This window comes from Ornithodoros turicata, chromosome 5, assembly GCF_037126465.1.
Source record: "Ornithodoros turicata isolate Travis chromosome 5, ASM3712646v1, whole genome shotgun sequence".
Lineage (NCBI taxonomy): Eukaryota > Metazoa > Arthropoda > Arachnida > Ixodida > Argasidae > Ornithodoros > Ornithodoros turicata.
Genome location: NC_088205.1, coordinates 23,308,691 through 23,332,933, shown reverse-complemented (window position 1 = coordinate 23,332,933; position 24,243 = coordinate 23,308,691). Strand labels below are relative to the sequence as shown.

Below are 24,243 nucleotides of genomic sequence, written 5' to 3'. Positions count from 1 at the left end.
AGAAAAACACTGAAAGAGCGACCTAAAAAGCTGCCTGTTCTAGTGCTCACATGGAGGCAATGCAATGAGATAACATGTTCCATTCATGAATTGTGCATAGTAGTACATATCACAACGGCAACCGATTAATCAGATTTTTCTTAAGTACTTTGTTCTTTTTTTAGCTTTGTTTGCACAGTCTATTATTGGAGCTTTATGTGATTCCCCTCTTCAGATACTTTAAGATTGCTGATGCTGTGCAGTTTGTTAATTTTGAAACTGTACTGTGTTGAGGTACAAAAACAGAATTGTCATATCTGCATTTGAGCACATAGGAATAATTTGTAAGTACTTTACTTGTTGACATTAATATTTGCACCAGGTCACAACATTGTTGATTTATGGAAAATATAAATAAATATATTTATTTGCTTGCCAAACAATGCACAAATGTCTTCTTTTCTAGTGAGATATTCCCTGTTCACCAGACATAAATGTGGAAAAGTTAAAGGGGCACAATGATGGTAGAGTCTAGCGTTGCTTTTTGCCACTTCACATATATGCACTGTTATTCGTGTGCACATGTAGGAATAGGAAGGTAGAGGATGCGCATAAAAAATTTCGTATGCAGCCACACATATGGTTCAGAAGATTAATTAGATGATGTCCAAGCATATATAATTGTGCTTCATGTGCAATGGGTATGCTAACGGCTTGCTTCCATGAAGCCTTTTTATTTATTTTTTATAAATTCTTTCTATAAATGTTATTTTTGATTTTATATAAATTTCATATTACATATTGTATACTTATATTTTTATAAATTTTATACTAAAAACTCGAGTTACACAGCCCCTGTAAGAGTGCCCTTTGCAAATGGTTTGATAACGTGTCTCGAACTGTAAAGGTAAGAGGCAATCGAGAGTGCTGCAGACAAGGTTGCAACTTACATATTGCTTATCACGTCCTACATACAAAGTGCTTTGTACAATAATTCCTGAGCACGGAATTAATCCCGAGGCTGGCCAGTAATGTCACCCACGACGACAAGTCACATAACTGCCTTTAATACTTTTACACCCCATGGGCTGAGTTGTGAATTGAAAGAGCACTCTACAGAAGGATAAGGTGCACCTGATTTCTAGGATCTATGCTATGCCCTAACTCTTCAGACACCACATTTCTAAGTGGCAATATGTGCTCTGGTACTTCTTTTGCGTCTGCATAGTGTGCAACCACATGGCTACTGGAGCTTTCGTGTGCATGTTTTTGTGCGACGGTGTTCATTACAAACAATATCCAGATGTTAGACATAAAATGCAGTAGTTTGTAGCGTACCACACAACGCAGCGTGACATGGGAGTGCGTGATTCAAAGAAAGCTTCTGGAAAATGCACAGAATCCCACAAAAAGTTTAAAATGTGATTTGTATTTCGTTTTAAGTCTTTCGTCGTTACATACCATCGTCGACGCTGTTGCACATTGATAAATCGTACGTAAAACTTGTCCCATAGCAGTATGCGGTTTCTCAAATACATAGCACAATTTTCCTGCAGTAATAAAACGCTGTCGGCACTTTCTTGCTGACACGGCTGTCGAAACGTCAGCCTCTACAATGGGCAAGTGCTGTAAAGGGGCTAACGCAGACGCGACTTGATACAAATTGTACGTGCTCACAAAACACAAACGACGAATTCCAGTCACAACATCGCACAGAGGTTGGTTCGCGAGTGAGTTCGCAGCTGCTGCACTGTTTACTTATCGCGGAACGGTGGAACCCGACTGTCCACCATCTTCAAGCATAGATACGTGAAGCCGCGAGAAGCCGTAGCTGAAATCCACTGACAAGTACGAAGGCGCGTACACGTCACAATGCCCGTTCGGGCGCATTTACGTCATAAAAATGGCTGCGCCCATGTGTGTTTCGGAATGAATTACCTATTTTTTTGACATGGGTACTGTACCGAACTGAGCGAATGAAGGTGTATTTTGGGGAGAGCTGGATGTGGGCTTTCAGAATATCACAACCGTTTCGACTATTTGGGATATCGGCATAGCTGACCTTTAACTTTCGCTACACTTAACTTTCGCTTACACTCCTCTGCATTCGTCCGAGCGTCTCACTTTCGTTTCGTTCTTCGCGGTGTGATGGCTGAACAATGCACATGGGAGTCCGACTTCGGAGCGGAAGGTGGCACTTATCAAAGGCCCGGCAGCAAGTTCATCAAGCCATTATCGTGAATTGTTTCGTTCATGCGGGTTTCTGGTCTTCCACCGCCGTACCGGAGCAAGCAGACCGGTTCAGTGGCTGTGATTAATTGTGCAACGACGTGATGCGCCTCGCATGTTGTGGGGAGGGTGACTTAGAGCACTTGAACATCGAGGACTATGCGCTTTACGACAGCGATGTTGCAGTAGCGGTGAACTGAGTGATACTGAAATTGTCGAGAGTGCCCACGGTAGTGATGTGCCGGGAGGAGCATCTCATGCGTTGCATTGAAGTGCTTGAAGATGCTTTCTTGTTCCCAGACGCAAATGCCAAGCAGATTGCTATTGCAGAGCTATTCCGACTCAGATTTTGCTAAAAAATACATGGCTTCAGAATTGTTTATGAGCCCTATTACTGCAGGAACGCTTTTTTCTATGTTTCATAACATTGCACATTGTGGTAACATCGTGGCAATGTAATTTTCGCTGTTCGCTTAACTCGAAACCCCGCTTATCTCGACGTTTTTTCGTTTTTTTACTACTTCGAGTCATCGGGGGTTTAAAGGAGCATTAAAGTGGTATCTAACATGGCCAAAAACTGCTGTCATCTTGTAAAGCAGTGTGTGAAAAGCATTCCCAGAAAATATTTGTCCAAAGTTGTTTCACCACGGTGCAATTAATTTGGAAAATCGCTGGCACGGTGACAGGTCGGAGCGCTCCAACTGCAGACCACACCCACTCTACTGTGACGTTGGTGGTTTACTTTACTTTACTTGCACAGTAAAGGCTCCTCATAGTGAAGTTGGTGGGACTACCAAAGAAATTCACTAAATCGGTATCTTCACTATACAGTAAAACCCGTGGATAGCGATATTGCGTATAACGACAACCCTCGTAAAACGATGGTTCATGATTTTACCGTCAAAATATACATTGTTTCTATGGGGAAACGACTCGCGTACAGCGATGGAGGCCGCGGTTCCGAGTACTCGTATAACGATGTGGGACGCTGTCTCGTGCGCATAACCTCGCGGCGATTTTCACCGCGATAAGATACAGTACAATCTCGATTATACAAATCTCACGGGGTAGAAGAAAAAATTCGTATCATCCGAAATTCGTATCAAACGAATTAAACCAAAAGAAAAAGTGAGGCAAGAAAATAGGCAAATACGAGAGATGATTCAAAAGACGTAGCACGTGCTTTTCACCCGCAAGTCGCGCGACGGTGGTCCAAAGCGAGCTTCTCCTGAAGCAAGCAGGCGTTAGGTGAAGCCGACTTGCGGAATGGTGACGCGTAATGTTGCCACAAGTTGTCCTGATATGTTCCTTCCACGTGTTCTGGGGTTCTGGTCGCTGTTTTCCGCCAGAGCGATGTCACACAGCTTCGCGGTTTATTGTTGCGAGGAGGGTAAAGAGGTCAAAACAGAGATAAGGTGATAAGATTCCGGGCCATTCAATCCCTTTGATCTTATCTCCTCCACCACCACCACCACCAAAAAGGAAAGTCATTGCTTGCATTGCGCTACATGATGTAAGGGAGTTCGTGGTGAGGATCGCCCTCCCTTTTCGAAAGACGTGGCAGCATGACTCGCACGCTCTCGCGTCACGGGGGAACGACCTCTGTCCCATCCTTGGCACATTCGTATCATTCGTAAAGGCAAGATAACGCGTTCGTATCATCCGAACTCTAATACATGGGAAGAATAGGCATTCCGTCCAGGACCGGAAAAGAATTCGTATCATCCCCAAATTCGTATCATCCGTGATCGTATCATCGAGATTCTACTGTAATTGCTCAGTGTCAGTACTTATGCCAATTAACAGCAAAATTATCTCCACTCCTCTATTGAGGACAACAGTTCCCACTTACCAGGGACGGACATCGTGCGCTGCAGTCTAACCTGCTGCTGCTGCGATGCTGTGGGAGGGCCAGGCGAGGGAGAGAACATGGACCCCACAGGAGAAGGGGGGAACTGGTCTGTGCCAGAGGGGAACGGGGAAGGGTTGCGAGAAACATTGGGAGCCCCTCCACCAGGGCTTGGCATGGAACGCAATGCAGCTGCCATTTGCTGCTGCTGCTGTTGTTGTTGCTGCTGCTGCTGTTGTTGTTGTTGCTGCTGCTGCTGCTGCTGCTGTTGTTGTTGCTGCTGCTGTCGAACCTGGTTCACAAATCGAGCCTGTTGTTGTGCAGCAAACGTGCCCTAGAATGAGAACAAAACATAGGCGTGTGTATTAAGCTATTTCACTCAATAAAATACACTTTGGTCAAGCTTTCAAATATGCTACGACAGTTTGTCTCTGTGCATGAGGGAGGGTAATGTTTGGAGAAGCCGTGCGACAAAGTGCCTCAAAAGGCAGCAATAAGTGGGTACTCGCAGGCTGTAACAGTACCCCTGTTGTTACCACAGAAGAAACTACTTATGCCTAACCTTGAGCTGTTATCTTGTCATACGGGGAACTCACCAATGAGGTCGCTCCACAAGCAATGGGGGAAACTGGGCAGCTACACAGACAGCCTACCTTTTTGTATAGCATATAGTATGAGGAGATACTCGTATCAGGTGTTTTTGCATTAGTGCTTCAGTAAATATTCTTCCAAATCTTGGAAGTAACATTTAGGACTGAGGCTTGGGTGATACACTTTGTATACCACTTCCTGTACTTATTAAAATCTGCAAATATTTCCCTCTGTTACTGAATACAGTGGAATCTCTTTAAACGGAACTCGAAGGGACCGAGATCTATTCCGTTTATCAGGAGTTCCGTTTACTGAGTTGTGATGCAAAACGATAAATTGTGCCAATTTCAGGGTGTGGAAGCTGTAACTAGTCTTGTGCACATTACTGTGTCTAATACCTCTCATAAAGACCAGAAATAGGCACACAATTAAGAAGTTTATTCTGACCCTTGTTGAGGTGTAAAGAGTCGCTCAATTGTTGTTTGGAACAACTGATTAAACCTTTGCTTTTGAATAATGCTCTCCATATCCAAAAGGTTACGCAGGAATGGTTCAGAGCCATGCTGCTGTGCAAAAAAGTTTTTTCCACGCTTTATCCACAGTACCAAGCACTTGTCAAGCTCTTCGTGTGCACCGAGTCGCAGTCTTTTTCTTTCTGGTCCAAACGCCGTAGCACTAAATGCGTCACGTAGCTTGTCCTTTTCACGAAGAATTCTTGTTAGCGTACTGTTCGGCATTCCATACTTCGTTGCAAGCGCCGTTTTGGTGAAGCTCCCACCCTCAAAATCTTCGATAACTTGAATTTTCCTTTCAAGAGGAACAGCATGGTGTGCACGCTTCGGCGATGCCATCATGAATGGCGTGTCGTGTTAACCCTAATCATGTCCGCACTGGAAGCGGAAAAGGTTAGGTCGCGATGAGCATACTGATGCCGCTGGCGTGCTCAGCCAGTTTCGTTTACACGGTGTGGCCAAAATTTTGTTTCCGATTAACGAGAGTTTTTATACATTGTATGAATATGAAACCAAACAACCTCCATTCAATTGTTCCGTTTAAGCGGTAATTCTGTTAAAGCGACTTCCATTTAACAAGATTCCAACTCTATAGGCTGTGAATATATCTACTGGGACCAATAATGTACAAAGTACAGAGGGACCCACAAACTAAGCACAGGAAACCTTGCAGTCACATGTGGGAGGGTAGACTCCTAGAGCTGAGTGAATATTCTAACGCTCGAATACAAATCGAATAGTTTACTCTATTTGAACAGTATTTGTAACAAGTTTTGTCTATTCGATATCTTCTAATGGTTTTCGAATTTTTCTGGAATATACCGTGGGACCTCCGCGACTCAGTTGGCATGCTTCGGCCCATCAAATGCTGCCAATCAAACTAAAAATTTAACCAAGCAAAGGAACATTTTTCTTGATGAATTCCGAAGCCAATGGCCACAGCACACTATTCCAATCGATATCACGGGTTTTTTTCAGAAGATTTCTATTAAAAAAATTGACAGCCGCAAACTGTCACTTGCCAAGGAACTTACACATTGTAACCCTGCGATGCTATCTCATGCTTTTAGAAGCATTTCACAATGTTGACTTTCCATGTCTTGGTGCATCTGGCAGCACAGACAGTTGTCACATTTCTTATGGGAATGCAAAAATGCCACTTTGCATTGTACGTAGGACCGCGATATATAGAGCCTGAAGTTTTTGGGAAATATTTTTTTCTGAATTTGGGGAGTAGAAATTGGGTAAACAAACATGTGCTCTTCATGCAAATTTGGATGGAAAAACTTCAGTACACTACATTCGGGAAGAAATCAGGCTCAGTTACTCAAGCTAACTGAACTGGGTCGGTACAAACGGTGATGTAACGGTGTTTGCTGCCAAACAAGTTGGTGTAAATTGCTACAGACTTCTCAGTGAGGGCAATTTGCCGGGTAAAAGTCAGGTTTCACCCTAAAGGGGCAACCTTCAATTCGGGGAAGAATCGGAATAAACCCTAAAACTTCAGGATCTAATTATATGTGGACAGATACTGTCACATGGATCATAGTCAAGGACAACAATGGTGATGCTTACCTGTGACAACTGAGCATTGAGCATAGGATTCTGCTGCTGTAAGGAGGCTGAGGAGCGTGGGGTGGGGTTTCCCCACTGAGGCGGCCCCTGTGTTCCACTGCTTTGTGGTGAGGCCATGTGAGGGGAGCCAGGTCCCCCCTGTTGCTGCTGGTATGGCAGTGGACTAGGAAAGGGTTGTTGCTGCTGACTGGGAGAGTAGCGCTGCCCGCCTGGAGAGAGTTGGGGCTGGTTGCCCTGTGGTGGACTGAGGACTCCCCCACCGTAACGAGGAGACAGTTGGGAATTTTCGTTGGGAACTGAAGTAGGCGTGCGCTGAAAGAGGGGCAGCGAATTGCTTCCTCTTCCGTCATGAGATTGGGAGGGGCTCTTAGGGTTGTAAACTCGTTGAACACTCACTGGCTTTAGCATTTTCAGCATGCGCTCCTGCACAGTGTCTTTGCCCTGGCCCAGCTGATAGCTCTGTAAAACAAACTGCTGTTTTTCTTCAACAATAAACGGGGAATTGCTCTTTCGAGTACAGTAGCCGAGGGAACTTTCAGACTCCCACTGGGAATCGTGGCCTTCGCAGTACGATTTTTGCTACCATTTTCCAGACAGATCGAAGGCCAGATTTTCAGGACCAAAACTACTACCACCAGTACGACTATTTTCAGCACTACAGCGGCAACTTAGAAACAGCCATTTTGGATAGTGTGCAAGGACTGGATTGGTATCCTAGGCAAGATTGTGCTAAAACTTCCGAACCATACCACTGGGTGACGCAAGCGCATGGTGTAGCCTTGCGTGCAACGGCACTTTTTTGAGTTGGGACAGATATCACACGTTGGCCCCACATGCGGCAGGGCGCAATTAAGGACTTCTGTAGTGCAGCTGAGGTGAAATGAAGTTTCATTCAGTGATCGTCGGATTTTTCAGATTGCTGTAGTATTCGACTTTTTTCTGGTCACCACCAGGTCCTGAAAATTGGCCGGCTACTGTACTTTTAAAAAGTAAAAAGTACTCTTACATTACATCCTTTACATTGACATAGTGCCACAGGTACTAACCATATTGTGCTTAAACATTACTTTTCGTTTTTCTCACATTTCTTTGAATGCTACATTTCATTTTGTTACTAAACAAACAATGTACAGCAAGCTCACCATTAATATGGATATGGGGTTCCACCTGAGCTTACTAGGGACCTTTGACTGTATAGCAAGTTATCAATAGAGGTGTGCAAATAGTGAAATTTTCAAATACAAATCAAATATGAATATCTGCAAAACTGTCCTTCGAATATCGGATCGAATATCACGTCATAAGTAGGGCCAGAAGTTTTCGGGTTTAACCCTATTTCTCCCTGAATGTACCCCCCGAACGCACTGACGGTCTCTTCGGGTTAAACCCGGTAGTTACCCCCCGGGGCAACATAAGAATTCGGGAAAACCCGATTTCTACCTGTGGAAACGAAACGAGGAAACGAGCGTTCAAACTGCGATCGATCACCGCTACGCGGAAAGCTGCCATGTTGGATTTTTACGCGCCGAGAACGAGACCTGCTGAGCCAAGCCAATCCAAAACGTTTTAGATGGTTTCGGAACGCTTTGGAAGTGAGACGCCGGGCAACGCCACGAACCCACGAACATTGTCACGGACAGCGTGTGAGGATCGCACGAGTCGCACATGGTTAGACGCAAGAAAACAGCGGATGACTGGACCAGGGAAAACCCTGACCTGGAAGTGCGCAAGAAACCGCACTTGGACAGCCCATGTGGATCTTCAACCCCAGAGTGTACCTTGGTTTGCCGGTACTGCTGCCTTGAAATCTCACCTGACCCATCGAAGAAACCGTATGACAGAATCAGGGAGCACTTGTCGTCACAGCGACACGCCAAAATGAAAGAAAACAGTTTAAAGGCGGAAGCTGAAAAAGCAAGTCAACCGACAATCTTTGACATCACCGTGCGTCAGAGGGACAAAGAGAAGGTGGCAGAGGGTGCAATACATGACTTCGTGCGACCGTTTTGTTTCTCGGGCATTAGTCTCCAACATGCCGACGGTGAGCTCGGACGTGTCATCAGGCAGTACTGCCCTGCTACAAAAACCATGCCATCAGCAAAGCAACTGAGGGAGAAACACCTAGGTGAGGTCTTTCGCAGCCACAAGCGTTTGTTGACGCGGAAAGTCGAAAAGGTGAATATCAGCATCATTGTGGATGAATCACCAGATGTGCTGGGTGTCCCTACCCTGAACACACTCTTTTGCTATTATGATGCGGACAGGAAAGATAAGGTGATCCATCTTGTGGACGTGTCTCACTTAAGAGCTTGTAACAGCCTGACTGTTGGCACTACTCTTACTTCCGTGTTAACAGGGTATGGAAAAAGTTGGAACGACGTTATCGCTGTCGCGAGTGACTCCGCAGAATACATGCAGAAGATGGTGCGTGAAATTCGCGAAGGAGAAGCCGTGAACACAATCCATGTGAAGGACCTGCCGCACCTTATCCACGTTGCGGTAGACAAGGCACTGTGCTGTCAAGCTGTAGCTGACGTTCGCGCCGCCGTGATAAAGTTTGGTGCGCTTTTTAAGTATGCCAACCACCTATATCAGGTGTACATTGAAATCTGTGCAGCAAATGGTCTGCCACACACAGCTATTCTGAAGCCCCCAGCTGTTGTACCTGTGCGGTGGTATAGCTTTTACCGATGCCTGTGTGTTGTTACTGAAATGTGGGACTGCCTCACTGAGCTAGTGGAAAGAGAAGAGGGAAGTGCAAAGGTGTCCAACCTAAGAGAGCTTCTGGGTGACAGAAAGGGACTGATATATGCAAAAGCAATTTCAATTGAAGGAGTTCTTGGAAGGCTTGTGCCCATTCAAGAGAAGCTCGAAAGCGGAAGAATTTTGCTTCCAGAGTACTACCATCTTGCACACACACAGCTGTCTGTTGTAATGGAGTCCATACGGGAGAATGCTTCTTGCCCTTTAGAAGGACCACAAAAGACAGTTCTATCTATGCTGCCCACAGTGTATGCACTAGAGCTGAAGGACAGCATGACAAAATTTTGCACTGCACTGAGTGATAAGTGGTCTTCAACATGTGCAAGAAATCTAAGAGGACTTGAAAGGCAGCAACTAACACAGATGGAGATGTGGAGGCAAGCTGTGGTCTTAGACCCTTTCCAAAAGAACACTGTTAGTCAAGACTTTGAGTCATACAAGAATTTGTTTTCTATGGTAACTAATGATGAGAACATTGAAAGACAGTTCCAGGAGTATCTCAAGGATGATGTACCTAAAACTCAGGACCTCAGCATCATGAATTACTGGGCAGAAAACCACAAGTATCCGAACTTAAGGGCAGCTGCACTTGACCTGCTTTGTGTGCCCAGCGGAAGTTGTGATGTCGAGTGCACTTTCAGTTGTTTGCGATATGTCCAACGGCCTGACCGGTCCTCTATGAACGAGGACACATTGCGAATGTGCATGGTGTTGTACGTCAACAAAGACATCGAGTAGAAGCACCAGGTTATCCAGAAAGTTTGCTCCTCAAAGTTTAGCATGTCGCGTTATCAATAGTGACTGTTCTACCTCTTTCACAACTTGTATATTCTTTGGTCAATACGTCATGGTTGTGGCATTTACCTTTATGGTACTTTATCTTGCTGCTTAATAAAACCTGAAAAAACCCGAATGTTGCTCACGAGCATAAATCAGCGTCGCTTCTAAACCCGAATTTACATGAATTACTGCGTCCAACTTTAACACCCAATTTTTACACCCTGAATTTTAGAAAATCAATTTCCCGAAAACTTCTGGCCCTAGTCATAAGTTAAAGGCTCCTAAAAGTAACAGTAAATACCTCTGTAAACTTTATTTATTTATTTCGTTTATTTATGAAATACAGTCAAACTCCTTTATAGCGAACACCTTTTTAACGAAAATACCACTACAGCAAATTTTTTTTGCGGTCCCGCTGGAGCCTATAGGTCCAATAATAGACATCCTTTCTAACGGAAATACCTTTACTGCGAATTTTTTTTGCAGTCCCCTGAGTTTCGTTGTAAAGGAGTTTGATTGTACTACAAACCCAACTTGGGTCCTGAACTCGGATTAACTGCAACGATTTAATTACTGTGCTGAGTACAATGTATGACAGGAACAGATGACGTGACTGCAATAAGTTTCATGGCTCGATTTTGAGTAGCTCTTGAATATGTGCAAAATGTACCTGTATGGCAATATTAGGGGGCGCCACAGAGTGGTTGAGCAAGTCGTTCATATTCTCTGGAGGAAAAGGGTCAGCCACTGGCTGTTGCTGCGTCTGCATCGTAAGTTGCTGTTGTTGCTGCTGCGCTAGAAGACGCTTCTGTTGTTGCTGTAGAAACATCTTCTGCCGGCGCTCTAACAGATTGCGTCGCATCTGTTGCAGAACATCAAAGGTTGCCTTTGTAATCTCATTAATTTGCAGTACATCAAAGCCACGAGAGCGGCATTAAATGTCGTGGTGGAGTGTTAAGTTTGACAGTGACAGGGACATATCACTGGGCAACATGCAAGGCACCACACAGCAACACAATAAGGAAGACAGATAACCATTGAGCAAACAGTAAGCACATTACTGCGATGAAGTCAACTCTGAATCACATGAGTGTCGAAGATATAGCTTTAAGATGTACTCAACGAGATGTCACATCACACAGATGGCACAAAACCAACAAAGATTCAAAGAGTATAACAGTCATAGCTAACCGATAGTAGTACACTGCAATCCCGTTAATTCGAACTCAAAGGGAACCTAAGACATGTTAGAATAAAGCAGAGTTTGATGAAGCCACAAGTTTTGTTTCAAAAATTGCAAACTGAATGTTTAGAGTGCGAAATATCGGTCGGCAGCGGTATCGAGGTAGAGCACTATCTTTGTGCACCTAACATCTTACTAACTGTCCCCTCTCTACTGCTTCATGCAGGACTCTACCAGTCAAATGACCGTCTACCTCCTTTATGTTTTTGCAAACCATTGTACTATATTACTACATCACTGTCCGTAATACCTTTGCAGGAAGCCTTTTACAAAATTTTGTGACTAGTGTTTTCTTATTCGAAAACAACAGCTCGATTCAAGGTTATCTGCAAAAAAAGTATCAGTCACTTCTACTTGGCCATGAACTGGAGGCCATTTGAGCGCGGCTAACTTCATCACACAAAAAGGATCTATCAGTTCCATTTACCTGTGGTGGCACATTGGCCACATTGCCGCCTGCTGCAATGTACTGTGCAAGACCAGGCCTAAGACCCTGCTGCTGCTGTTGCTGGAGCTGTTGCACAACCTGCTGTTGAGAAGGCAGGCGCGAACGTTGCGCAGTTGCATACAGAGGAGGTTGGTAACCCTGTTGCTGAGACTGTTGTTGTTGTTGTTGCTGCTGCTGCTGTTGCTGACTGTATATTGGGGGTGGCCCTTGCTGAGCAGCAGAGGAAGCAGAAGGTTCAAAGCTCATCAGTTGCTGCTGAATAGCATTGATTGCTAGCTTCTCATTGAGGTCTGCAGGAGAGGGAGCTGCTGCTGCAACTGGAGGAGAATTGTCCAGCACCTCATCCAAGAGGTGCATCAGCATGGTGTCATCCGATGTGGTGTTCGGTTCAATGCTCAGCTCTTGCTGCATGCTCCAGACCTACAACAGCAGAATGGCAGGTGTTCAGAAAGGTGCACTGGATTTCAACCACTAAGGCCAAACATCCTGCGTGTTACGTAATCTGTATCTGACATGTCATGTAATCTGGAAAAACTTGGGAAATTGGAAGCTTCATTACGTCAGAGTCCCTTACATTGACCTACACTGCATCATGGTGAAACTGTATTATTGGTGGCTTTACAGCAAAGTATAATACTGTAAACTTATTTTGGACAAAATTCTGAACAACTCTGAATGTCTTTTGTTTAGCGGGAAGTATGCTACGGACACACGTGTCATGGCACGGTCTTTGCACTTTGACAGGACATGGATGACATCGTTACGTACTTGTTTGCACTATCCTATGCAAGAGGGAAGAAGAGTGCAATAAAACGCACTCTTGAATATCGCAAATGCAAAAGCCAGAAGCTTTTCCCCCCAAAGTTTTATCCTAACTGACGCAAGTCGGGAGGTAAAAACATTTGTTTGGTTGGAGTACACTTCACGAAAATAACACTAAATTAGCTCGTATTCCATGGGTATTAAACACTGGGCCCCCATATATATACCCCAATGTATGTATGTATGTATGTGTACCCCAACGGCAAACACACCTTCTTTGTTCATAACTCAGACATGGCAATCATATCTACTGGGAAGACCCCACTGGCACAGAGATTATGATAACGAATTGAAGACATACCTCATCAAGAATTTGAGAGAGCAAAGGGTCGGGTGCTGGGTTTGCAGCTGCTGCCGCGGCCGCCGCTCCAAGCGCCATGCTCATTTGACTGACCCCTCCCATTGACCCCTGAATGGCCCGTGTCTCTGCCAAGAGCTCGGACAACACAGCACTCGCACCACTGCTGGGGATTCGGACACTTCCTCCTGTCGTCGTCTGCTGCTGCTGCTGCTGCACGGGGGCGTAACTTGTTGTCGTGCCAAATTGTGATTGAGATTGTTGCTGCTGGGCACGCTGAGCAGACTCGGATCCTGTCATCAGGATCTTGCTGAGAAAACCCTGCTGATGCTGCTGAAGCGCAGGTTGCTGGGGCTGTTGTGGTTGCTGGTGAATCAGTCCTCCGCCACCACCAAACGCACGCTGCTGCGACTGCTGTTGCAGCGAAAGGGCACCGTCTGTGGAATGTAAAGAAAGCACCATGTATAATCGCCTCATAACTGGACCCCTGTGTTTTCAGGTTTTATGCTTTTGAAAACCAGAGGGGTAAATTAGGGTTTTACTTTAGAAGCACTAAAATAGGGTGAAATCCTGTGAAAAAGGAGACATTCAGGTAAAGAAAAAAAGAAGAAAGAAGGACGCTTCTCTCGCATATTAGATGAACAGAAGATGCCACAATGGTGTACTGAATGTGCTGTGCTTTGCATGCTCCAGTGCTTGTATTGGTGGCTGCATTTGTAATTTGGCAAATTGCCACCCTAAGTGGCTACGCACATTTGGAGGTAGGCACTGGTTTTAAGGTGTTCAAGCCTAAAACACAAGGCCTTATTGATAATTAGGACCAGATTTTTTCGGACTTTATTTTTTCAGCAAAATCTGGGGGTAAATATTGGGTTATATTTTGCTTCAATAATTCGAGTGTAATCGGGTTGAACTGCACCTGATTCAACCCAATTCTGGTTGAATCGGGTTGTATCCGCTGTAAATCATCAGTTTACTCGGCATAATACACAGAGTCCATGCATGTAAGAGGCAGGAGGGTCTCTGTTTTATCAGTTTGTATGAGCATATTTCTGCATTTACAACACTGTTTCCAAAGTTGTGTGTTAGTTGTGATGACTTCGGATCCCCCTGGCCTAGCAGTTTTCGGGGAAATATCGGGTTAAACCCAGTTTTTCCTAATTTGAATGGGGCGGGGGGTTAATATCGGGTGAAATTGGGTATAACCCTAAAACGTCAGGCCCTATTGATAATGTGTGGACAGTCTGTTCCACCATACTAACCTTGCTGTGCAAGCCCCAAGAGCGCCCGGATTGGCTTGTTGCCTTGCTGCTGCAGGAGAGATGCCGTTGTTACAGCCCCACCAGCCGTAGTCGCACTGGTGGTAGCCGACACAGCCAATCCAGCCGCGGCAGCACCAGTTGGTGGCGTGTGGATTAGTTTCTTTTCGAGGTTTTTCGGTAGCCTGTCCTGAGGCAGCTGGGACACTATCGAATTGGCTATTGAGGTGGGAACGGATGGGACTGGTCTTGGTGTTTGTGCCAACATCGATGCCAACATAGGGTTCTGCCCAGCCAGATGGGCCTGGAAGACAGGAGCAAAAGGTTCCACAACTGCATCACACGGGCATGTGGACAGTCGTCAACTTGAATTCTGTTAACGCATGTATTAGTACAGCCCAAAACACTCCAGTCAACGAGAACTGAAAAATGTGTGTACGTGCACCTTGCAGTGTTAAAGGAAGAAAGAACTACGTTCTTGTACCAATCCAGCTCCCAAGTTTCACTAAAATGTATAGTCATTAGAGCCCTTGTCCCACTCCTCATCAGTTGCAGCATACCTAATGATGCAACATTGCCAACAACATTTAAACATGTTTAGTTCTAGTTTCTGCTGCAGTGCAAAATAAGCTTTTAGACAATTTACCAAATGCTGTTATTCATGCAGGTGATACTTGTGGTCAAGAGACAAACAGTGCTGTATACTTGAACAGCATTGTGCACATGAGCCCATTCGCCCCTGACCCCCCCTTAGACAGCGGCCTTCCACCAGATTGAAGACTTCCACAAATAATTGAGTATCCAAATCAAACAAAATTGGAGCCAATAAAAACTCATTCTGCAGCTTTTTTTTTCTCTCCAAAATTACCGTAGTTTCATTCCGACAAACATCTGCATGTACAGCACGTTTCACTCACTCACATTCACAGTGAAGACACACCTGCGGTATAACTGACAAAAATTTACTGACAGACTCAGAGACTCAAAATCTAAAACTCCGACATCAGACAGACTTTTCAGACTTAGATTTACTGACAGAGCGAGGGCTCATGTCAAACAGTCTCGCTTCCCAAGAGCTTAGCTGAACATGAGCACAAAGGAACAGCCTCATGGCATTCAAGAGTTTTCGCACACGGTGTACATGTCCATCTACGCTGTTCACACAGTCTTAGTGATGACAGAATACATGTGCATAGACTGAGGACACTATCCGTGTATCCACACGAGCGACATTCCTCGCAGAAACGGAAGACGCAAAAAAACGTCATTCCTTTCTGAGCGCGAGTGTTCAACGTCCAGTGTTCACGTAAACTGCTACCCACAGGGAAAGTCCTGTGACACAGCCACAAGATATTCCGCTGCAGACAAAAAAGACGCTGACGGTGTCGTCTGCTATGAGCCATCTGCTAAGTGTGCAGCACAGCACTCCCGATATTCCGCAACGTGTGGACGCTCAACGTAATGCCGGACGGAACTTCATCTCTGTGAGCAGTGTTTTCGCTTTTTCTCCCACCGGAATATTCCGTGGCATGGCGCTCGTGTGAATACACAGTATGGGCAGGAAAAACATGCGTGACCATGCAAAAGCACCAAGCACGCACACTCAGGATGAGGAAAGAGAACTACTGGGCCGCAAGAGGCAGACATGCACTGTGCAATGTGGCTATTTACCTTAATTTCTTGACTATAGGTCACGCTACCACCCTAAATGGCACGACGGCAAAATGGAGGGAAAGAGTCAGTGCACAATACGAAAAAGAAAAGCAAAAGACAGCAATCAGATGTGGCACAGAACACTAGGGGTAAAGCTAGGGAACAATGAGCCTGCACGTCCAGTTACATGCAGCATGATAAGACTCACATTCACAAATTGCAACATTCACATTATCGTAACAAAAAGGGGGGAAAACTCAGGTCCAGCATGGCTATGAAGCGAAAACAAGATGAGGCATGATTGTGTCCTGCTATGAACAGGCCGCAGTAGATGACCACTTCACCAACTTGCCAAGAGACAAGCCACACCCACACAATTAGTGATGTATTGGACCCCTATCTATGTAGCTCAAAGTCTATGGAAGAAAGGGGGGAAATGCACAGAAAGGCACAGTGGAAAAAAATTGCTGCATGTTTAAATTTCATTAAATTTTTGATAGCTGATGCAAAAATTGGATAGTGGTATAGATGCGTTGCCCAGTCAAGCTTGCTCACAAATTCCCCTTGTGTAAAGATAAATTGTCCATCCCTGACACATATTCAACTGAATACTTATCAACACAGACATCCATTTTGTGGAAACCAATTCAAAGCAAAAAAATTTGGCATACTTCTCACTTGGAAATGTTCACAAAGCTGCCCATGTAATAAAAGTAATGGACAAGCTCTGAAGTGTAGATAGGTTAGTCCTTTAGTCTGCATAATCGGAAACAGCCTAATAACTTACGCATACAATGCGTGCCTCAGCACCGACTGAACATGTGTTAACATTTTAATGCTCCTTATGTGTGTGGATGCGTATAGTGCAGGCAGTCCTGGCTCAGAACTTCAGATACATTTGCTAAAACTAGGTTAAAATTGGGGCAGGTTGGTGGTACATTCTAAAATTGATAAAACCCCAGGGCGGGGGAAGACAATAAAGGACAAACACGAGACAACACACACACTGCACAGTGAGTGTGTTGTCTCGTGTTTGTCCTTTATTGTCTTCTCCATACACTGGAGTTTTAACAATTTCAAATACATTACTGGTCAACCGGCAAGACAACTGCACGTGCTAGGCATGTAATCGTGCACCTGTGAGTTAGCTAGCTGTGGTTGCGCATGCACATGCGCCGGTCTGTGTCGGTGAAGTGGTACACCTGTTTTATTTTTGTTCATAGCCGGACAATGTATCTGCATGTGCCAGGATTCAGGGAGGTCTTAATAAATTAGCTATATTTCATTCTACAAACTAGCATACGGTCAAGGCATATTCTCGGTTGTTCCCTCCCCCAAAAATTCCAACAGGGCAATTTATACAAGAGAAGTATGTTTTCGTTCACTTAGATTCTTCCTTCTCACCTCACCTGAATCATTCTGCCTCGTGCATTCTTGAGGATGTGTACCGCGATGGAGGCGGTCTTTTCGTAAGCAATTTGGGCAGAAATCTTTGGTACAAGGAGGATAAAACACAAGAGATGAGAACATAACGGAATGGAGATGCAGGAACGAGATGCGGGAGGCAGCAGCCTGGCACATGCACAATGGTCACAAAGGACTGTGCAAATATCGAAACTGTCTGGAATCAGATGTAAGTGCTGTGGAAATTAAGCTGAGCTTACACAACGTCCTGAGTAAGCACTCATGCCACATCTTGAGTTGCAAGTCCTGTTTAATGATGCTGTATTCCCAGTTAAATTTCAGTTTGTTCCCTCATTGCTGGTACTACAGAACAGTTATGTTTTCTGAGGGTCGCCATTCAAAGATCATAAGAAAGCAGTGCATAACCTAGAAATTGTCAAGCACAACAGAATTGTGATTGCCAAGGTCATTTGTAGTCATGTAAGAATTCTGTAAGTTGGAGCACTACACAAAACCTCTTACATTCACTTCCCGTGTTACAATGAATTCTCTTCGGTCAATCATGTGCAATCAAGTCCTGTCTTATATAAAGGGTTGTTCCAAGTACAGAGGCATACAACTAACAAGTTTTGTTCCAACACAGGAATGTGTCAATACAGGCGCACTAGATTCAAACATATACTGGAAGCCTTTTTAATCGTAATCGCATCGAGTACTCATAAAACGCACAATTCAAAAACCAGAATTGAGATATTTGCACAGTCCTAATTCTACAGCATCATGTGTGAAGTGAACACTGCCTGAACAATCAAAGGCTCCATGCACAAACTTTCAAAGCACTACCAAATTACATGCAGAGGCGCAATGCTGTGGAAGAACAGCTGCGGCAAACAATCTTATCCTTGCAAATGTCTGAATTATTAGAACTTAAATCTGTATGGTTGGTAATGAGCTAGAAGGCCATGAATTTTGTTGCCATTTGATGTCACTTATGATGCTTTTGATATGTTTCAAGCAGATCTATAATCTGATAATCGTATGCACCGAACAGGACTGGGCAAAAGGGAGCAGAAAAGGCAATCCCATACCTGGCAAGCCTGTTGTCCCACAAGGCCAACAGGGTGCTCATATGCAAAGTGCAGCGAGGTCATTGGGGGTTACAGCAAAGTAAGCTGCACAGAGCCCACTGTTCCCGACACCAAGCCTGGTTTTTACCAAGTTCTTACTTTCGTTTCTCATCAAAACAACTTGTTTCGGGCTACCGAAGCAGATCACAAAACAGGGGTAGCATCTTCTCCAATTTCAAGCAAGATAATTTGTGTATCTTACCACCTCCGCCAGTGTGGTACACCTTGGAGTTTCAAACTCTATTGATTAGCAGTGCCAAACATGCCAATCAATTCAATGTGAGAGGAAAGTTTGGTTATCATGCAGTTTTTGGCCGTTCTTTAGTTATATGTAGAGCCTCAAGATTTCGGGAAATATTTTTTTCTAAATTCGGGGAGTAAAAATCGGGTAAATAAACATGCGCTCTAAATTCATGCAAATTTTGGTGGAAAAACTCGCAGTAGGCTCAACTCAGGTAGAAATCTGGCTCAGTTGCTCATACTAACTGAACTAGCTGTGTACACACGGTGATGTAACTGCGTTTGCTGCCAAAACAAGTTAGTGTGCATTCCTACAGACGTCTCGGTGAGCATAATTTGCCGGGTAAAAATCGAGTTTCACCCCTAAAGAGGCAACCTTGAATTCGGGGTGTAAATTCGGGGAAGTATCGGGTTAAACCCTAAAACTTCAAGCTCTAGTCATACGGTGCATTAAAGAAGCACAGAAGTCATTTTTAACATCCGGTTTTCTTCCTATAAAATTAAGTAGGCCAGTAAGATGCACCATGCAAAGTAATTTACACCACAAAGTCATAATTATCGCAGAAGTTGAATTTAAAATACGCCGCAAAAAGCCACCGTGCGCAACGGTGGTGAACAGCAGTACCAGCCTGTGATCTGCCTGGAACCTTGCGCTGACGCTATAAGGAGAACGCTCGCTGATTGGCCTAGAGAAATGTTGTCTGCTACTCTGCTGTCGTCTGTTACTCGGCTGTTCGGGGTTCTGATAAAGCCTTTCTCCCTGCTCAGTAATGTTTCGGCCACTCCTTTTATCCCCAATTCCCCAGGAAAACTGGCAAAACAGGTTTATGGCGGCAAAGGGACAAGTTGCTGACCCCCACTGACCAGCAAACCAGAACGAGTCTCCTTATGCCGTCATCGGTGAAGTGCCATCATACCTCCTCATCCTCGTTATAGCTGGAGTGGGGAGTTAAGGGTGAAGGCGCGGAGCTATGTTTATGTGAGATTTTTTTCTGGGAAACAAATTGCACACATCAAAACCTTTCGCGCTATTCGGTATAATGACACACACACTTTCATCAGATGTCTTAATCTGAAATTTTTTTGGATGGCCCTCTGAACTCCCTTAAAGGAAAAAGGCAAAAACTCAGTGCATGCTTACAGTAGGTATCCGTCCTTGCGGTTGCTGTGGCGAAACGTTTGGCCTCTTGGACTGCATCCCATCCGGAGTTATCGCCCTGCCGCTGAGTTCCGAGGGGTCCTCCGAAGACTTGCGCTTGACGGGCGCCGCAGAGATGCTACTTTCGCCACCCAAATTATTGGGGTCGATTCCCAGCTGCTTCAGCAGGGTATCCGTGTTGCCACCAGCTTCCGATATCCCAGCGTGACCGCCCGTGCTGCTGCTTTCAGGCTATAAAAGGGATGTCCACGTCTACATGTAGACTGCCATCTTCAACATTTAAAAAGACTACGACAAAAACAAGCTCCTGCTTTTTTTTGAGAGGTGATATTCTTCCCTCGCCAAACACCTGCAACCAAAGGCCTCACCAACTGCTCTAACGGGGGCTGCCAAATCGAATCTTCTCTAGGGCTGTGCCCAAACGTGTATTATGCATACAATCTTCATACCAAGCTGTATACCTTCACTTGAACGTATTTGGGCTTACTGGTGCAGCTTTGGAACAATTCTTATATGCCCCGTTTGAAAGATAGGTTCCCTTTGACGCAAAAATTCGATTAGATTTGGAATTCCAGTAAGATACATAATTATTTGACTAACACGAATATTAACACAACCTCATCCTTTTCTCCTGTTTGATAGCAATCTGAAGTTTAATGTTTCATCATGCAAAAGAGTTCAAGTGAATTGTACTAGGTATAGATCAGATATTTACTGGTGTCTTTGGTAAACTGAACACTCAGAGCAAGGCACATGAATAAATAGCAGAACGTTACCAAGTTGCTGACACTGTGTGTACAACACATAGAAGGTAACTGCTAGGGTGTGCCCAATGCGAAATGCTGAGAATGCCCTCCCTACCCATGACGACTCCGTTAGAAAGATGACGCATGCAATGCTCGAAGGTTTCGAAAAATTACATGACTGACAATTTTCATTCAGTCCATCACAGGATGAAGACGGAAATACCAGCCAGTGAGTAGATGTTTCCTCGTGCTAACATTTTCATCTCACAAGATCGAAAAAAAATATTATAATGGCCCCTTCAATTGCAAGCTCACTGGTGCAAAATTGTGTACGTGATGTGCATTCATGTCGTCAGGTATTCCCCCTTGCATCCTGCCAACTGCATCTCACTGTCTGAAAGTCCTCGAACTACCCACAGTAATAATGTACATGAAAAAGCTGCTCAATGAATGCTTTAACTTGTGTTGTGCCGATGTTATCCTGTGCAAAAACTAACATGCATTACGTAGCACTTGGGCTTCAGCTTGCAGGTATGGATTTCCAATCTAATGAGAAGCACAGAGCAGATAGAACTGGTTTCAACCCTTGACACATTGCAATATCTGCAAGGCATTAACCATCCTTCAGTCACAATTCTTGCGAGTCTGTGATTAATATTTGAAACACGTAAATCAATTAGTGAACAGGAACTTTGTATAGATAATGAATAGGGGTTGAGACAGCACAAAAGAGAGCAGGATACACACTATTCCTTGTTATTTAGAATATGTGCTAGAGTCACGTAGCAACAATACCAATAACAATGTGACATTAAAATTACCCATATTTGGAAGAGCTCCTATGTGTCAAGACAAGCTGTTTATGCAGTGACACATGAAAGCAAATGACTTGGCAACTTATTGCAAAAGGAGATTGATGTGGTTTGCACAGGTGTATAGTGGCGAGGCCCCATGTTGTTCTTTGAACAGATCGTCATGCACATGCACATGCACGCAGGGAAGGGTAACTGACGTATTTTCGTTACAGTTTCCATTTTCGTTACTGCTATATTTTTGTTCCCGTTACCCGTTTCTCATACCAGCCTCTCAATTTCATTTCCGTTACGTTTCTGTTACTGTTTCCGGTAATGAAACCGCTATTACAGAGCTGCGGGAGGACAGCCAGCCTGGCTCAGTCAGCACCCTGTTTTGCACAAGTGCTGCTTCGGTCTCATGCATACACACTGCACAAGTGATTTTACATCGTTGGGATGTGCACATCTTGCAAGATGTGTAGAGGAGGTGGTGTTCCTCTACATGAGTCCTGACCGGCGATGATGGAATGTCCCAGCGGGCAGATGTGCGTGGCCTCACGCTAGGACGGTGCCGGTAGAACTGCCGTGCCAGCGACGTAGCACGTGGCAGCAGAGGCGCATCGTCGTCGTCTTCCACGGGCCGCCACATCACTCCCCCCCTCAGACGCGGAGCGGTGCATGCGGTTGAGGTCCGCGTCGATACCATGAAGAGGAGAATGAGGACGACTCGTGGATGGTGGACGATTGGAAATACGGCTTGCGATTGTGGCTGTTGATGCAGCAGCGGGATGGCGGGAAGAAGAGCGCTGCGGTCCGGGCGGGTTCCAGAGATGAGTTGTGAGTGCTGAGTGGTTGGGTGCTTGAGTGCGTTGTGTGGCGTTGAGTTGCTGCGTTGCTTGCTGCTGAGGGAGTGCGTTGACTGATCGTTGTTGGGAGCTGTTTGTTGCTGATTGTGTTGAGTTGCTGAGTGGGCGAGAGTACCGCGACCGGTACGACAGCGTGAATGCCGGTTGCCGCCAGAGAAGTGCCGGGGAGGACCATCGCGAAGCCGGTGGGGGCCGTAGACTGAGCTTGCTGTGGTCTCCTTGCGGGTCCCCGGTGGAACAGTGGTCCCGGTGCGCCTTGCCTGCTAGAGGGTGGTTCGCTGCTGGTTTGCCGAAAAATTTAGGATGTTGCATGGCCGAATTACGCCGAACATGGTGTTCGTTGTTCGGGTCACCAAATGTAGAGGAGGTGGTGTTCCTCTACATGAGTCCTGACCGGCGATGATGGAATGTCCCAGCGGGCAGATGTGCGTGGCCTCACGCTAGGACGGTGCCGGTAGAACTGCCGTGCCAGCGCCGTAGCGCGTGGCAGCAGAGGCGCATCATCGTCGTCTTCCACGGGCCGCCACAGATGTTTTCGAAGATGTAGGAACATGTCTCCAGTCTTTCAGTCACTGAGTCCAGCAACCCAAAATCGGTGTAACCTTCATCCAATGTCGCATTCATAAGCGGATGCTCTCAGTATTAAATAATACTGCCACAGCCACGGTGAAAGTAAAAAAAGTAAAAAGTTAATCGTAAATAAAAAATAAACCGAAAATCGTAGGCTGTCATCCTCATGCTATGGTGCAGTATAGTAGTGATGTGTTGGTGTCATGGGGTTATGAGGATTGGGACGAGGTAAACTAAGGATGTACCCTCGAGATCTGATATAGCGCTTTGTTTCCATACTCGTGTGTAATATTTAGAGCCTTATAGGGAATTAAGTCATCAAAATACAAAAACAAAATAAAAGTCATTCAAATGTCATTGCACAACAGGAATTGCCATTGCCCAAATTCAACACCGGACGACAAATTTCGTTTCAGTTTCTGTTTCCTGTAATGGAGCACTGTGGTGTGTGTTTGTTTCTGTTATCGTTACCATCTACAATTTCAGTAATATACCTTTTCTGTTTCGATTACCAAATACCCATTTGCTGCATGCAAGTAGCAAGAGTTCCGCATTACTATTTACACTGACTACTAAGGATGCACTTTATTGCATATGTAATATGCACACTGTGTATACGCACACCTTTTATACTTATACAGTACTGCTTATGACATATAGAATACGACTCGCTAACGTTTAATGTCTATACAGTCCGTGGGCTTCTGGACAAATCTCCGCTACACTCCTCGTCTGTCACTAGTAGGTAAGGTTAGCTAACACCCAAATTTCGCGAAAATATCCTCTCGACAGCTCAGACATTCTTCTCAGCATCTGGAATCATTTGAGGGGTTCATAAAAGGACAGGGTGCTATCTTAGAGAGTTCAAGTCCAAGGCATCTCACCCTCCAAAAGCACCCATACCTGAAACACAGCTCTCTGACTCAGCATAAGAAAAACCTGTAGCAACAACACTACAGAGCGAAAAAGCAGGAGGTGAAAAGAGAGCTAACGAGCTCAAAACTTGATGTGCTGTATCAAGTAAATACATGTAATGCAAAAAGAGGCCCGTGAACGTGCACATAAGAAGCTGATAGCTTAGTCTTCTCACAAGGCATTCACACTCCAAAAGCAAGCAACTCAACATGTGGATCATGCTCTCCAAAGTGACTTCAACTGTGCTAGTCGCGCAGCAACTGCTTGAGTGGGCTTCGGCACAACCTGCTCCCGAATTGTTCTGGTACCTAAGCAACGAGCCTCACAAGTTCTCATGCAACGTTTAAAATGCAGTTTCTATCACAGCAAACAAAGCCAAACAAATGTCACTGGGAAGCAAAAACCATAGTGACTCCATAAC

The 24,243-nt window shown here is 45.0% G+C and overlaps 1 protein-coding gene across 13 annotated transcripts in view; it reads right to left on the bottom strand.

Moving 5' to 3' along the window:
• The window catches only part of LOC135394227 (nuclear receptor coactivator 2-like), a 501,016-nt gene that overhangs the window by 14,222 nt on the left and 462,551 nt on the right, over positions 1-24,243 (bottom strand). For 8 of the 13 annotated variants that reach the window (XM_064624847.1, XM_064624849.1, XM_064624855.1 and 5 more), the window contains 9 exons: positions 19,914-20,162; positions 17,411-17,491; positions 16,020-16,052; positions 14,352-14,652; positions 13,093-13,526; positions 11,949-12,389; positions 10,949-11,140; positions 6,736-7,194; positions 4,061-4,391 (listed from right to left, as the gene is read on the bottom strand). In XM_064624847.1, coding sequence (XP_064480917.1) covers positions 4,061-4,391; positions 6,736-7,194; positions 10,949-11,140; positions 11,949-12,389; positions 13,093-13,526; positions 14,352-14,652; positions 16,020-16,052; positions 17,411-17,491; positions 19,914-20,162 — 2,521 coding nt within the window. The remainder of the gene's footprint in view (positions 1-4,060; positions 4,392-6,735; positions 7,195-10,948; positions 11,141-11,948; positions 12,390-13,092; positions 13,527-14,351; positions 14,653-16,019; positions 16,053-17,410; positions 17,492-19,913; positions 20,163-24,243) is intronic. The other 5 variants (XM_064624853.1, XM_064624854.1, XM_064624851.1 and 2 more) reach the window with 4 other exon arrangements.